This window comes from Phascolarctos cinereus, unplaced genomic scaffold (genome assembly GCF_003287225.1).
Source record: "Phascolarctos cinereus isolate Bilbo 61053 unplaced genomic scaffold, phaCin_HiC Scaffold_1;HRSCAF=81, whole genome shotgun sequence".
NCBI lineage: Eukaryota > Metazoa > Chordata > Mammalia > Diprotodontia > Phascolarctidae > Phascolarctos > Phascolarctos cinereus.
The window spans coordinates 50,561,265-50,579,062 of record NW_027555514.1 but is presented as its reverse complement, the minus strand read 5'-3'; the positions used below and the strand labels follow the sequence as shown (position 1 = coordinate 50,579,062).

Genomic DNA, 17,798 nt, shown 5'->3' with positions numbered 1-17,798 from the left:
TTTATCCATTATGTAGGGGTGGGGGTCCTGTGGCCCTCAAATGTGGCCCTGAATTCAGTTAAAGGTCCACACTTGACTTAGAAGGCCAGATGTGGCCTCGAGGCTGCAGGTTCCCCACCCTTGAATTTCTATACCACCTAGCTGGCTCAATCCAGCCATCTATACACACACATGCATGCATACAAACACACACACACGCACATATATATATATATATATATGTGTATGTGTGTGTGTGTATATATATGTGTGTATATATGTATATGTATATATGTGCACGTGTCAGTATCTTTTGTTTTTTACCTCACTTTCACTTCGAAATATGTTTCCTTTTTCCTTCTTTAGAGATCCCAACAGTACATGAAGTATCCCATACCCACAGTCAACTACTCTTTGCAAAGAAGAGAGGGAAACATAATAAATACTTCTAATATTTAAAGTCTCTAAATGGATTACTTGTCTTTTTAGGATTTTCCCTTCTTCTAAAACTATTCATTTAATCCACCCTTTGAGAAGAAACCAAAGAATGATTCTGAAATAATAGTATTTAGCTTATTAACTTGACCTAAATTTATATTTTCCTAGTATAAATCGAGCACTATAATTTACTTGGTTTATTTTATGTCATCAGAAGAAAATTGAATGGTAATATCTCTTTGATTACTCTGTAAATTCTCTAACATCACTTTGTATTCACTCAAACCCTTGAATAAATGTCATTATCAATGGCTGAATGACAAACAGAGATGTAATTACCTCATTTACATTTTCCTCTTAATGCTGGCTAAATTAATAATTATAAGGAAACAAGGAGTTATACGAATAAACCATTGCAGCTAAGAAGTAGAGATTTTATGACACATCCACTGAGTGTTTCAGAAAAAGGAAATTGTCCCCAATACCCATTTAATTTATAGGATGAGATGTTTGTATCTATAAATCATTATGCAGAACACTAATGCAGCTAATTAATTTAGTGCTATCAACCTGATAAATTATAAAACGCATGACGCTCTCGCAGTAAAAAAGTGTTTCTTGCTTAAATGAATGGTAAGCAATCTTTGTAGTAAGTGACTTAATTACATCACCACTGAAGAGTAGTCAGATTTATTTCATAGGGAAGTGTCTCCATTTCGAGGCATTCATTCTACGTGAAATTGTAGTTAGCTTATTATAATGTGTCAACCCTATCTGAGACTTTTGGTCGACTTTTTATACACAAGTATTTGTTTCTGTTGCCAAATTTTTAATGGGTTTTGGCCTTCATACCAACTTTCAACCAATATCATTAATGGGTTTTTTTGTTTTTGTTTTTTAATTTTAACCCATGGGTTGCTTCATGGTCCTTAATCAGATACATTTCTTTCAGCATGACGGAAGCAAAGACAATAACAACAACAAAACGATAATAAATGGGGATTTGGCGAAGATATCCATTTGTAACATATCGTACAAAAACAGTGGTGGGGTTGCTTCTGAGCAGCTAGGTGGTGTGGTGGATAGAGCCTTGACCTTGGAATCAGAAAGACTCATCTTCATGAGTTTAGATCCAACCTCAGCCTCTTACTAGCTGTGTGACCCCGGGCAAGTCACTTAACCCTGTTTGTCTCAGTTCCTCATCTGTAAAAAAGCTGGAGAAGGAAATGGCGAACCGCTCCAGTATCTTTGCTGAGAAAACTTCCCTCCTCAAAAAGGGTTATAGAGAATCCAACACAACTGAAAAAGTAAGCAACAAAAAGCAAAATAGGGTTGCTTCTGTGGTGGCTATGCACATACCAACTGTAGGACCAGATTCAGTTAGTTTCTTCAACTAATATTTCATTTACTGTGTTGCCATATTTTAAAATTCAGTCTTTTTTTTCAATAAGCATTTATTAAGTACCTATCATGTGTCAGGAATCATTCTAGGCCCTAGGTACAAGAATAACAGCAACAAAAAAATTGCTTATACATGAGGTAGTATTTTATTGCTAATCTCTTCCCTCTGGAAATTACTTTATATCTACTTTTTCCATATATTTCATTTATTTATGCTCTATATTTTTATATTTAACTTTTGTTGACAGTATGTTTCCTCAAGTTTTTCTCAATCCCTTAAAATTTCTCAAGTCCAAAGTTTCTATAGGAGGTAAAATTTGAACTGAGCTTTGAAGCAGGGTAGAAATTCTAAGCAGCAAAGGTTAGGAGGAAGTATATCACAGGGCTTGAGGACAGCATGCACAAAAGCTTGTAAATAGGAAACTGAATATTATATAGGGAACAGCAAGCCTGCCAAATTGGCTAGAATGTAATAATAATAGTAAAAAAATATTTATTAAATACTGTGTGCCAGGCACTATGCTAAGAGCTAGGGATTCAAAAAGAGGGAAAAGACAGTAGCAGTAGCAATGACAACAATAATGATAATAATAGCCAGCATTTATATAGCTATGGTTGGGTTGATTAGGATAATAACGATTGTTCATCCTATGTGAGAGATAGATGACTATGCTAGGATTTTTCGCAGGTGTGTTTGGTTTAATCCTCCTCATCCTCCTAGTAGTGTGGATAAAATGGCTAGGGTAGTCAGGATTTTTATATTTAGTGATGGTGAGATTTGGTATATGATTGATACAGGGGCTTTCAGATTTGCAAAGTACTTTACAAACATCATCCCATTTCATCCTCACAAACAATCCTAAGAGGAAGGGACTATTATTATCCCCATTTTTCAAATAGAACAATCAAGTCAGACTGAAGTTAAGTGACTTGCCCAGAGTTACACAGCTAGCTTCTGAATGTGTGAAGCTGAATTGGAACTCAGGTCTTCCTGATTCCAGGTCCAGTGTTCTTTCTACTGAGAAACCTAGGTGCCTTGTAGAGTATGTAGAAGTATGTGTAGGAAGGTTATGTTCAGTAAAACTGGAAAGGTAGGCTTGAGTCAGATAATGAGAATCAATTGAACTAAAGAAATTATTAGGAATATAAGACTTAGCAGTTAATAAGCATTGGAGTACGTACTATGTGCCAGGCACGATGCTAAAGCCTGGGGATGTAAAGGCCAACTTATAATTAAGTAGTGCAACATTTAAAGAAAAAGAACACAAGAATGAATACAAAATAAGAGGAAACATTCCAGAAAGAGATATTTCAGGTACTGAGATTCCCAAGAGTAGAAGAATATAAATTCCCAGAGGGCAGGACCTTTGTTGTGTTTTTGGTGTCTGTATTCTAGTTATTATTATTATTCTTAAATATTCTAAAAATGAATATAAAATGAGAGAGAAATAGAACTGAGATGCCCCAAACTGCAAGTTAATTAATAAGCAGAAAAGAGAAATGAACAAGCCTTATATTCTTAAGATGCAATTCTTTTTAAAAAGGCTCTTTTATTTCTTCTTCCAAGGACAACTTTTTCTGAGTTCCCGGGAAATGACTTAAGAACTCTTTTCAAAGGCCCTGTTGTAATTCTGAAGATGTTCTATGGAAAAAATGGAAATATTTTGTTTTTCCCTTGGAGCTCTAAGAAAAGATAAGGTGGAGGCCTGGTTATCTTTTGTGTAGCTGACTATTTTAAAAAGCTTTTAAAGGTAAGAGTGGAGGCCTGATGGTTGCTTAGAAGTTGCCGTTACAAAGCAGAGGACTACAAGTCCTGCAGTTTGTAAAACCGAGCAAGTGATCTGTTAGAACGACTCTGGTTAACTAAAATAAGAGCAGTCCAATCCTTCCCTGAGATGATTGTGTCACTGTTCAAATTTCTATGGTATTGAACTTAATTCCTGAGTCATTGACACCATATTTGTTAACATTTTCAGTGTGTCTGGAAGTGGGCCAGTATTTAAAGCACCAAGAGTAGCCCCAGAAAAGCAGTTTCAACAAGAAGTTATCCCATTTAAGGATGGCAGAAATATGGGATACATGAAGAGCTCTGTTCTCCTTAAAGGTAAAAACATCCCCAGAAGCATTTCCAGCAAACAACGTCAGATTACGCAAAATCGACGCTTGTTCCAAACTGAGAGACATTATTTGTTTGGAAGTCGGATCTTACAGCCACTTTCTGATGGCAGCAATCCCTGTCACAGGACAGGTGTCTCTTTCTCTTTCTCCAAAAAAGCTCATCTAAAATTGGAGTCCTCTGCATCAGTTTTCAATGAGAACACGGAAGAAACGTGTGAGTGCGCCAAATCACCCACCCACAAAACAAAACAAGCAACGGTGAGCTGGAAGGGTTGTACGTTTTCAGATGGAGACATGGCACTCAGTGGGGGGAAAGTAATAAATGATCCCCGAGGTCATATAGAAAAAATGATCTCCAGCACTGTTCCCATAAGAACTAAAGTTTTGAAAGACAAGAATGTTACTAATGATAGGATACTGCAAGACGCCATCCACATCCATTCTTCCATGTCCAAATCTCATATTCATCTTTCAGGTATAGATTTTAATTCTTCATTTAGAGAAAAAGAACATGGAAAAGAAATGAATGAGACTGAGGACTCTCCAAAAGGCCATAGCTATCACCTGTACCAAACAAATACCTTTTGCACACCACAGACCACACATAAGCACAGCGAATATAGGTTATTTGAATGTCTGGATGAGTTTCCATCACCAATGGGACAAGAGCATTCAATTAAGCTAAATCCCAGCTCCAGAATGGACAACAGAATAAAATCAGTTGAAAAAGCAGAGACAGCTAAAAGAAACATGGAAACACTTGTAAAAGATACATTAATCCATGGAGAAGAATCCAAAGCATTGCCTTTCCTTCATGTGCTCGGTAAAGATGGCAGCACCAACCTCCAGTGGCCAACAGAGCTTCTGTTATTTACAAAAACAAAACCCTGCCTCTCTTATGGCTGTAACCCATTGTATTTCGATTTCAAACATTCTGGAAACACAAAAGGAGCTAATAAACAAAACGAAAAGAATGCAGAATATTATATGGAGCCTTCTGGAACTCAGATAGAAAAGGAGAGCCAAGCCTCAGGTTTAATCAAAGATAAACGAATAGTGATACAAGAAGATAATCAGTCACTGAAACCAAAGAAGATGAAATGTAATCTAGATGAGAAATGTTCCCTGAAAAAATATCAATCAGGCCTCAATAACTCTGAGCCAAATGTGAATGAACAGGAATATAGTACAAATGATTTAAGTGAAAAAAATCCTAAAGTGCCTGCTTATCTTGCTGCCTCTGAAAAGGATTGTGTGGTAGAGAGGCATCCACATGAAACAGAATCTATGGGACCTTTGAAGGACCATTTGCAAGGTTGCCAAAGGGTAACCCTGAATGATGCCAGTGAGGTCAAGTGTTTTTCTCCCTACGTCTCTAGGACTAAAAAACATAAATCTGCTACGTGGGATACTCACTTGAGGTACAAATGCGGAAACCAAGACCCTTGGACATTCAGTTCCAGTTTAGCAGAATGCATCAGTGATGTAAGTGATGGTGGGAAGGACTTTCATGGGAGGATGAATGAAAATCACCTTCAAGCAGTCAGAGAAGCTTCAGAATACAAAAGGAATGGAAATTCTGATAGGTGTTGGAAATCTTCCTCTCCAAAGTCTTCTCTGGACAGACAGTCTAGTTCTTCTGACATCTCTCTTTATAGCACAAGCAGCCACAGGAGCACTTGTTCAAGTCACAGGTCCAGTGAAAATAGCAAAGACACTTTGCTTTATGTGTGTAGAAAGGAATGCCACCCCAAGGAAGGGCACAAAGAATGGTCTAGGAAGCACAACTTTTTACCCTGTTCCAATGATGATGAAAGGAGTAGCCATTTCCCATCAAAAAGTCAGAGAGGGGGAAACTGCAAACTCTGGAGTGGGTTTAGAAATGAAAAACAATCAAAATATAGATATACTTACAACAGGGATAAGTCAAGGCAGGGAAAGACTAGACACCTGTGTCTAGGCCCCAAAGCCAGTAAACCTCCTGGGGACCCCAGCACCCAAAGTTGTTTCACAAGGCATTCTAGGAGCAGTGACAGATCCTCTGAAAATCCAGGAATTTGGAACAGAAATTCAGGCTCTTTCTTAAGAGAGAAAACTGATTACCCAAATAAAGGCAGTGAGATTCAGGAGGACATGGAAAACCCTCACAATTCCAACCTGGGAAAAATAAACCTCGTCCAGTATACCTCTGAATTGATCGACTGGCCACAGAAAGATGGAGACAGTGGAACCCCAAGGATCTCAGGGTTTCACATTTCAGAAAGAGAGAAAACATCACTGCCAGCCCTGAGGCTTTTGGAGAGAGCCCACCCAGAGAAATGTCAGGAGCAAATAAACAAGGGCAAGGTCTTTTCAGATGGCTGCCAGATGGAAGTGGAGGATCCCTCCCAAAGTCACTTTGCAATTAAGCTCCCGGCACCCGTACACAGCCCACCAGTGTTTGCTTTGTTGGAAGAAACGCAGAACATAAGTACGGTTACCAAGAATAAAGGCGGTTTGATTCAAAGAAGTGCTGAGAGAGACAAGGATGAAGGATCACATACAAAGCACGATGCTGCTTTGTCAGACACTGGTGATGAGAACTGTCTTTTGAAAGGTATAATTCAAATAGGAACAGACTATTGGTCCCCAAACATAAAAATGAACACTGTTCCAAAGGAACAATTGAGCCCCTCAATTAGTGGAACCCAACCTTTTCTACAAAGCTCTGACCCAGTACCAAATAATTTCCCTGGTGCTCTGCCATCTATTAGATATTCGGGTGTTAATTCAACAGAGACCAAAGAGGAACAAAAAATCTCAGAGCAACACGATGGCAGCATGGACATAAATGAAGTAGAAGGGAATATCAACTCTTACTTTGACAGTACTATGCAGAAATATGGTGAAACAGAAAGGGAAGTCTACCACAAATCCATCTCTCCACCTTTAACACAGCAGCCCATAACATTTACACCTGATGAAATAGACAAATACAGGCTACTTCAGCTACAAGCCCAGCAGCATATGCAGAAGCAGTTCCTGTCCAAACATCTTAAAGCCACAGGTACCCCTGCCTTCTCCTCTACCGCCGCGATGCCATCGGTGCCGGTCCATCAGCACACATCCATTACAACCATCCATCACACTCTTTTGCAACACTTTGCTGTCTCTGCTTCTATAAATCCTCATGGAGGACACCTCCCTATAGCTCACCTGCATCCCCTCTCTCAAACCCACTTTACCCCCATCTCATTTTCACCTTTGACTCCTGCTGTTATCCCTACACACCCTACTTTCTTGTCTGGGCACCCCCTCCATCTAGTCCCTGCTACCCACCTTCACCCATCCCACTTAGCCCTCCAGCCATTGCCTCATGGTGCATTTATTCCAACTTTATTCAGGCCTCACTTGAATCCAGTTGCGGCTTCGATCATTCATCTGAATCCTCTGAATCCGTTAATTCAGCCTGTGTTTCAAGGGCAAGACTTTTGTCATCATCCGTGCTCTGGTCAAATACAGCAGTTCAATAGAGTAAAAGAAGTGTTGAATGTTTCTGCTCACTTGAACTAACAATTACCTCTCTATTCTGGGGGTAGGGGTTGCGTCTTAAGAAGAGATCGTGTCTGCCTTCTGAAAGATGTTTTAGAAATGAGGTATGTGATTGTGGTCAGAATAAAAAGTTGTTGGGGCTTGTAAACTGGCAAGATTGGGGTTCATGTATAAATATGGAATTACTAAGCATTTGATCATCACAGTTTTTTAAATGAGTTTTTCACTTGAAAGAACAGTACCATTAACTTTAAAATAATTTCTTCAAAAAAGGAGATACAAATGAGGAGGCAGTGTTACATTTTGGATGAACTTGCTAGGCATGGTATTAACATTTAAGGAAAAAAAGACATGGCAGCTGGCAAATAATGAACTCTATTTTTGACATACACAAGCAATTTCATTGTTTTGATTGAATAGTCAGTCAAAGCAGCCAATCAGTTTAGTGACAATGGCAACAAAATGGTTCTTTGACTAAATGCTAAGTGTTGATTGGTCTCTTAAACCCAAATAGACTATGGATCTGTCTACACAGGCAAAGGGAACTGGTAAATCAAAAAAAAAAGCAATTAATTCAGATAAAAGTGTGCATCTTTTGACAGATTGGTTGACTTGATTCCTTAGATTACTGTTAACTCACCATCTTATGCCTGCATAGAAATATGCCATATGTAATGGCAAAAAGTTTGGTCAGGTTCACTTCAGATGCTCTTCCATCATCCAAATGCCCTAATATTTATTATTTTATTGTGAAAACAAGTATTCATAAATAATTAGTGCCTGATATTGCAGAAGTTATACAAAATAAATTATAATTGGTATAAAAGTGTGATAATTGCCATTCATCATAAGGAATAGGAAGACAGACTTTTACTCTTCTATCTAGAACGCTAACAGTGCTTACACAATTTCCATCAAGTCATTTTTCAAACACAAAGAGAAAACAATGTTAAAGAAACAAGAACTTAATATAGTGTCAAAATAAGGTAAACCATTGTAATTCTGTTCCATTGTTTCACAATAAATATATAAAATATCCCACTCACTGAAAGTTTCACAAATAACGTGACTACAAACCAGACTTTGTATGTGGTTTTCAAGAGTCACTGGTCAAAAATAATTATTTCTATTCCACAAAATCTAAGTTGTCCAATTAGGAATTGTTGTGCAGTGGGAAGAATACTGGTCGCAAAGTCAGATATCTATGTTCAAATTACAGCTCATTTACTCTACGACCATAGGTGAGCCACAGGACTTTTCTGAGCTTCAGTTTCATAATCTGTAAAACAGAGACTAGATTATCTCATTAGAGGGGTGTTTTGAAGGAGGTACTTTGTAAACTCTAAAGTATGCTCTAAATATGAGTTATCATTATTATCTAATGTTACCCCTTGTCAGGTAGGCATAATACCTGCAGTCCCCTTTTTTGCACTTAATAGTATTTTATTTTTTTCCGATTGCATGTAAAGATAATTTTCAACATTCATTTTTATATGATTTTGAGTTCCAAATTTTTCTCCCTCCCTCCCTCCTTCTCCTACAACCTCCCCAAGATAGCCAGCAATCTGATATAGGTTATACATGTAAATCATGTAAAATATATTTCCACATTAGTCATGTTATGAAAAAAGAATCAGAACAAAAAGGAAAAACCCTGTATCCTCTTTCTTAAACACATTTTGTCTGTATCTCATTTTCGTAACTGATTGTGTCATCATCCCTACCTACCCCACATTCTTGGCTGGGTACCCTCCCCCTCCATCTCCCCCACCTAGTCCATGCCACCCACCTTCACCCATCCCAATTAACTGACCAGCCATTGCCTCATTCTGTGTATATTCCAATTCTGTTTAGGCCTAATTTGAATCCAGTCACTGCTCAGATCATTCATCTGAATCCTTTCATTCAAGAGTAGTCAAAAGTTTAGTAACAACAGTAACAAAATATTTCTTATTCCTTCCAATGCTCTTTGTACCACTTGAATGAAAGGGCACTTTGATGGAATCATAAATGAGAAATAGAAGTAATTACCCATTACACAAACTACATGCAAGTGGATCCTGGAACTAGAGAAAGGGAAAGAACTTAAGGAATTGCTTTAGGCCATTAGATACAATCAAGGTTTCTTACATGGGATAGAACTAACCCTGAGAGGGAGTCAAGGAGGAATTGCAAGGGAGTAGGAAGCAATCACAATGTTAAAAATGTGGCAAATGGGAGAATGACACAGAAGAAGAAAAAAGAAGACAATATGTATCGCTAGAGTTTTACCACAGGTGTGAGGGTTTTCTAGTAGAATGTGAACCTTGACCTTCTGAAAAAGCAGCTGCCTCCCATGTTTCAGGTGGGGAGGAGGGAGGAGATTCACCAATTCTAGCAATTATACTGCATCATGCTACTACTGATGCTAAGTGGAAGAGACTTGAAATGGCTCATTTCCTACTGAGAGGTACAGATGTGATTTCACGTGTAAACTTGCCTTACCTATGGGAAAAGTGTATAATCTTCCAAAATTGGATGGAGATCCTCCATTTACTTATGAAACACACCAACCACCACCCACTTAGATTGATTTATATAGGAATAGATAGCATAGTCAGAAGAAGTCTCAAATGAATCGCCAGTGATTTTAAAGCACTAGTGGCTATGGAAGATGTCTCTTCTTCCTTTTAAAAGCTGTGTCTCTGGGACACATAAGATTTTAGATCTTGTGAAGTGGAAAAGACTAGTGATCACTTAGTCCAACATGCTCTTTTCTCATTTTTACAGATGAGGAAATTGAAGTTTAGAGATATTAAGTGACTTGTTCACTAATTTTTTCAATTCTCATAAGCCAGCACTCATAAAAACGTACTATATTCCTCAACACTGTATATGGAGTCAACTGTTCACCCTAAAAAGACAGTGGTACATTGTTTTGAAACAACAAATAACATAACTCAAAAAAATCCCTATAAAGTACATCTTCTAAAAACAGGCAAAACTGCCTAATAGTGGGATTTCAACCAGCCTATATTTCACTTTCTAGATGCTTAGATTAAGAGGAAGGAAGAATCTTAGAGGTAATATACTCCACCCATTATATTAGACATTTGAGGAAACTGAGTCCCAGAAAGGTTAAATCACTTGCCCAAGGTCATATAGGTAGTAAGTGGCAGAACTGGGATTTGAATGCAAGTTCTCTTACTCCAAATCCAGGGCTTTTTCCTCTCACTGTGCTGATAGTGGTCCAGGGCTCTCATCATGAAGAAAATACATCATCATCTAAGGCTCAGTTAGTAGAGATTCTCCGTTTGAAGTGAATGGAGCTCCCCCCCCCATATATTTTATTATTGGCAATTTGACAGTTTCAACAAAAGTAGATTATATAATTGACACACATATTATTATAAGGCTGTACTTTTATACAGGATTCAAAATTAGGTCTCTTTTGGGAACATTTACCACCTGTGCCCCTGTATATATCAGCAGACATGAAAACTGAAACCAGAAATCTTTGAAAGAAGCTAAGATTTCATCTTACTACCAAAATGACTAGCTTTTCTGCAGCCTAAAAGGATCTGAAGTTTCACTCCTCCCAGCCAGCAGGAGACTGTGTTGTTCCTTTTTGAAGCAGAAAGGTTTAATCAACAGACTTCTGTCCCCTGTTAGAGCTGCTAGACTACTTTTTCACAGGGATGAATGGCTGGGAGCAGATCTGAAAAAAAAAAATGAAGGTAACTATGAACAGTTGGCTACATAAATTGTTTTGAGGAATATGGCATAATTTGGTGGCCATAATTTAAAACACCTGAAAAATGGATGAGAGTCAATTGTAGGAAGAATGGTTTTGGCTGGAAAACCACTGAAATGATCACAAATCACAGAATTTAAAACCCAGGGGAAATTTTAATAGCTATCTAGTCCATATCATACTCAGAAAAGAATCACTATAATATATCCAACCACTGATTGTCCAGTTTCTTCTAGAAAATTAACAGTGAGGGAGATGGGTGACCCACCCACTCTCAAGGAAAGCCATTCCATTATCTTTTTTTTTTTTAGTTAGGCAATTGGGGTTACGTGACTTGCCCAGGGTCATAGAGCTAGTAAGAGTCAAGTGTTTGGTCTGAACCATTCCACTTATCAACAGCTCACTAAATTTGTCTCTCTGCACCTTCTACCTATTGTTCTAGGTTCAGCTCTCCTGGGCCAAATAAGAGGATTGTTTTTTCTTTCTTCCACATGGCTCTTCTTTAAATGCCCAGACACAATTACTATATCTCTCCCCCCGCCCCCACCCCAAGCAAGTCTTCTCTTCTCCAGGCTAAACATTCCTAGTTTCTTTGACTGATATTCAAATGATGTAAACTCAAGCCTCATCACCATTCTGCCTAGCCTTTACTGGCCACTGTACTGTTAATCAATATCCTTTCTAAACTGCAGGACCCAGAACTAAGCATGTGTTCTAGATATAGTCTGATTAAGGCAGAGAAAAAAAAAAGAATTATGACCTGTCTTAAGTTATGCTTTTCTTAATGTAGTCCGGGATTGAATTAATATTTTTGGCTGTCCCTAATCTAACCACTAATTCATATTGAACTTGCAATCTATTAAAGCCTCCATATTTTATCCATAAAAAAAAATGTTGTCTGACTATGCCATCAAGAGAAGCTAGGTGGCCAGGTGAATACAGTACTGGGCCTGGAGTCAGGAAGAGCTAGGTTCAAGTCAGCTCTCTGATACTTAATAACTGTGTAACCCTAGGCAAGTCACTTAACCTTGTTTGCCTCAGTTTCCTCATCTGTAAAATGAACTGGAAAAGGAAATAGCAAACCACTTCAGTAGTTTTGCCAAGAAAACCCCAAATGAAGCCATGAAGCATCAGACAAGACCAAAAAACGACTAAACAATCACGCATACTCCATCTAACACTTGTGAAGTTGATTTTTTGAACTCAAATATACAACTTTTTTTTCCTCTGTCAGATTTCATCAGATTCAGCCTGTCAGATTCTTTTTGTTTTTCACATCCAGACTCTACAAGAGTATGTTGGTTATTTCTTTCAACTTTGAGTCATCTTCATATGTGATAAGAATGGCATGTACACCATTATCCAAGTCATTAACTAAAATGTTCTACAACACACAGACATGCAGAGATGTTAAGGGACCTCCACTGGACACCTCCTGCCTAGTTAACATTAAATCATTAATGAGTAATGTTGGAGTACAGCCATTTAATCATTTTCAAATCTAATTGTATTATCATCATATCATCATATCTTTCTTTTTTATAAGAATAGTTGAGATACTTTATCATATTTGCTTAAATCCATATAAACACCCAAATATACATATATATATACATGTAATTATATATGTATGTGTACATATCCCATGTTATATAATATATTATACAATTTTTATATTTTTTATATGTGCATATATACACACCCATAAATCCATAACATAAAACAAAATAAGTTGAGTTTTTCATCACCTTTATATGATTCTTTATAACATTTATTTCCTTTTCTAGCCTGAATCTTGAATAATAAATTCTAGCCTTTTGCCAGGAATTAAAGTCAAGACCTCTAGTTTATAGTGTGCAGATTATTTCCTCTCCCTTCTCAATCTCCTCCTAACAATGTATGCCCTCCTCCAGTTCTGTGGCAACTAGGTAGTTCTCCACTCTTTCATCTGTCACTGCCAGTGACTCAAGTAATCACACCCACCACTTCTTTCAGTTCCTTGAGGATGTAATTCATCTGGGGTGGGTGTGCCATGACTCTTTCCTTACTTCTCTTGGTTATCAATTCCCCACTAGTCATTTTCCCATCTAACATGCATTCTCTTTGCCAGAGAAAAAGAAATAAAATGATAATTTAGCAGTTATCTTCATCACATTCACACCAAGCAGTGATCATATGCCTGCTTTATTTTTCATATTTGCTCTTTCATATTTATGAAGATAGACAAAATATCTTCATTTTTCATATAATTAATCCCCCTTTTGTTGACTTTTGCATTCCTTACTAGCCTGAGCTTTAGTATCCCTGGTGCTATTTTTATCATGTTCTTCTATTCATCCTTTAAAAATATATATATCTTCTGGCTTCCCTCTTTTGTTCACAACTTTTAATAATTTAATTTATTTTGAATTCTTCAGACAACTTCCAGGATTTATTCCTCAACATGATTGTTTCCTTTTTCATGTCTTAAGAATTTTATGCTTTAAAATCTCCCATCCCTCTGAAATGACTTTCCTAAAAGAATTTCAATCAATAGGGTTCCATATGTATTGTCAAGACATTTTATGATGGAACTTATTACTGGAACAGACAGAAATGTCCAGAAAAATCTAAGAAGTGGGAGAATAGCACTATGTCAAGAACGTACATTCCTCTATGAAAATGTACAACTTGAGTGAAAATAAAGTAAGAGAAAATTAAAAGTGATACAGCTCTTTGGGAGAACCAGTTCAATTCTGCACACACACACACACACACACACACACACACACACACACTGACCACCTGGTATGTACAGAGTACCAACCAAGAGAGGGGAAGACACATTAAAAAATTATATTAAGGATCACAGCAACACACAAGAGGTATTAAGTGGCATGATGGTTTATAATGGAAAAGTATCACTTCTGTCTAGGGTGAGCAGGAAAGGTTAGGTTGAAGAAATCACCTTTGCATTATGGGCTTTGAAGCATAGGTAAGATTTTAACTCACAGTAATGAGTACAAACACTCCAGCTGTGGGAACCAATGTGAGTAAAGCAGATGAGACTATACTGTTTGCAGGGGGAAGAAAACGTGTCCAGTTTGGATAAAACACAGGCCACTGAAGGTTACTGTGAGTTAAGTCTGAAATGGGAGATTAGAAGCAGATTTTAGGAGAGTAAGAAGGGTAGAACTTGAATATCAAAATAAGAAGTTGGAACTTTACTTTGACATCGTCTACCCTTCCAAAGCTGCCTCTTCTTTATTTTTGTTGATCAAACCACCTTTCTCCCAGTCACCCATCCTCAAAACCCCCCATCCACATCCACTCAGTAGACATGTTCTGTCAATGCTACCTCAGCTATATATCTCACATCTGCCTGTGTGCCTTTGCACAAGCTAGCCTCCATGCTTGGAATGGTGTCTTTTTCTCTGCCTTATGAATTCCTTCTCTTCCTTCAAGTCTCAGCTCAGGGGCTATGTTCTCCATAGATGCCTTTCTTTATCCCGATAGTATGAGCAATCTTTCCTTTCTTGAATCTTTCATACTATTCTGGCCTCTCCTATGCCTTTAACTATAATATCAAGCTATTTTATGATATCTTTGTATTTATCTTATACCCCCTATTACATTTTAAACCCCCGAGAGATGAGAGTATTTATCATTTAACCATTATATTTTCAATGCTTGTGAACATAAGTACTTAATAAATATTTGCTTAATTATCAACCCTGAGCATTAAGATGATTGATTTGTCACTGGTGTGTTATATGGATAAAGGAATGAAAGACTAGGGAAATTGATTAGGAGACAGTTACAACATTTCATATAAGAGGTGATGAGACTTTATACTAAAGTGGTAGCAGTGAGATTCAAAAGGAAAGTGCAGATATAAGAAATATTTTAAATATTTTAGAGATAGACATGAGGCAAGATATAGTGACTGATGGTCTTTGGAAGGCCAGAAGAAGGAACAATTCAAAGAAGACTGTATTTGCTTTCATGATTATGAGAATGTAGTTAAACACAAAAATTGGGAAAACTGACAGGTTTGGATGGGAAAGACTGTGAATTCATTTCAGAAAGGTTTAACTAACTTTAAGGAGCTGATTGAACATCCAAGTATGAATACCTAGTAGCCATTTGGGAATTTGAGTTTGGAGTACAGAAGAGAAAGGTTTAGGCTAGAAATATGCACCTGATATCTGCATAGAGATGATAGGTAAACTGTGAGAATGGATAACATCATAAAGGGACAGAAAGTAGAGAAAAAATTTGGCCAAAGAGAATGTTGCAAAATAACTACATTAAAAGGAAAAGAAAGAAAAGGAGAAACTCGTAAAGGTAGAGTGAGCATAAGGAGAATGTAACATCAGGAAAGTCAAGAAAAGAAGAGCATTAATAAAGAAGTATTGCAGAATGGTCAAGGGGAATGACTACTAAGTGGAAAACAATTGAATTTTGAAAAGGAGGTCACTGATATTTTGAGATACTGGAATTCTGAGGTACATTTCAGTCTACTATAAGATGTGGTGGGATAAATGGGGGGGGTTAAGAAAGTGGAACTAGCAATTGTAGACATGCTTAGGATATGTACTAAAACTTCTGAATTTCACAAACCTAGCACAGCAAAAGAGGTATAGCAGACATGATGGGTGGGACTTTAATTATCTGGAAATCAATTCAAATTTTCATGTGTACTCAAAAAGTACGCTAAAAATACTTTCCTCACGGACAATTTCGTCTCTTTAAAGGACCAATTAATGAAACTTCTACTCAGGCATCATGAACAATGTAGAAGAACAATTTAGCAAAATGGAAGTCAGGGGAACTTTGAGAGAAAATAGCTATGTCATCTCAGAGGTCATGATAGCATAGGAAGGGAAGAGGAGACAATCAAATATCCACTTTGGGGATTAGGAAATCAAATTCCAAAAAGTTCAGAGAAAAGACAATCATGATTCATTGGACAGAGTCTCTAAAAGCAGAAGACAGCTTATGACTTATTGGACATTTTTAAAAGGTGTGGATGATTTCAGAATCATAAGAGAACCCAGCAAAGACAGAAAAGGGACAAGGTATTTAAGTGCACATAGGACTTTTCAATTCAACTTTTAAACCATATGAAAGATAGAAATAAGTACATAATCAAGAATAAATTTAAGTGTTGCATGCATTCAGAAGAATGGTTTCATCCTCAAGTTGAGAATAAGCTACAATTTGAACATATTGATGTAATTTGATTTATGACTTATAGACCAAAAATGTTTAACCACAAATTGGATTTGGCCTGCCACACAGAATATTTTTAAGCCATCCCTCTTTTTATCCCCTTCCACTAGTCAGTATGTGCAGCCAGAACACAAACTACCTTCAATATTATTTTGGGTAAAACACATCTAAGAAGGGAAATTTGATGATGGAAGATAGCTATCTGCCACTGTCAAAGCAGCAATGTGCAAGGTTGTTGGATTTTTAAAAACCCAGTGTTTTTAATTATTATATTTGCTTCTTCCTGTTACAAATTTTTAAATTATCTAGATTAAAGGAGCATCTGAGTAAGCTGCCCACCAACTAGTATAGCCTTTATATTCGCAGATCATTAAAATTTAACCTTAATTTAGAAATATTTTATGCTAACTATTTCAGCTTTAGTAGGTCATCCTGATTACTCTTAGGACATAGATAAATGAAGCATTATTTATTTTCATGCCTATCCTAAATTTCTGAACCAAAATAGCTTAAAACTGAAATAGTTACTAAGGAAAAGTGTGATTTTTTTTTTCCTTTTGAAATTAAGTGTATGATAAACAGCATTCCTTCAGCTATAGACTTGTTGGGATTCATGGGATTAGACTAGACTGGTTCTTGATGGCATCCCTACACATATAATCAAATAATAAAAATAAAATATTTTAAAATACAAAGAAAACACATATATAAATATATATATATATATTTATATATACACATACATATATGTGTATATATGTGTGTATATACATATGTACATTCTTTTTCCTTCACTGAGTTTGACTGCAAACTATAATCTGAAATTTCTCACTGCTATCCAAAGATTTAGATAGTCTCTCTATTTCTCCAGTCTCCTTCAGGAATGAATAGTGTCTGTTTCATAATCTCACAGTTAAACTTTTGTAAAGAGATGAATAATATAAAATGCTCTCAATAATAAAACATTCAACAAAAATATCATTCAATATCATGTCACCCGTAGATGTTACATCTCTTGGGAGTGTGTTCTGTTGTTTGAATCCTTTAGGGTATCATTTAGGTAAAACCTCTTTCAAAATTATAAATACTACATGATGTGAACACATCAGTATCACCCACCCCCTCACAACACTCTACAATTGGTATCATACTAATGGATGAAATTGGGTTCATTATGATTTAAAATCTGTGTAGTACTCTTGGCCCCCTAACACAAGTCCTAATTGATATTCAGAAGGAGAACATAGAGTATTGATTCCAATTTTTTGAAAGTTCAATTTAAGGGACCAAATCTTCAACATCAGTGGATGCAGCTGAAGTAGCTATGTGTGAAATTGACCTGATGAAGTTGAGAATTTATGGCTACTCTAGCAGTCTTCTTGAT

General features: G+C 36.9%; 1 protein-coding gene across 1 annotated transcript in view; it reads left to right on the top strand.

Moving 5' to 3' along the window:
* The window catches only part of ZNF804B (zinc finger protein 804B), a 76,655-nt gene extending 69,167 nt beyond the window's left edge, over positions 1-7,488 (top strand). The window contains exon 4 of the mRNA XM_078149662.1: positions 3,795-7,488. Within this exon, the coding sequence (XP_078005788.1) occupies positions 3,795-7,488 (3,694 nt within the window). The remainder of the gene's footprint in view (positions 1-3,794) is intronic.
* The last annotated feature ends 10,310 nt before the right edge of the window (positions 7,489-17,798 follow it).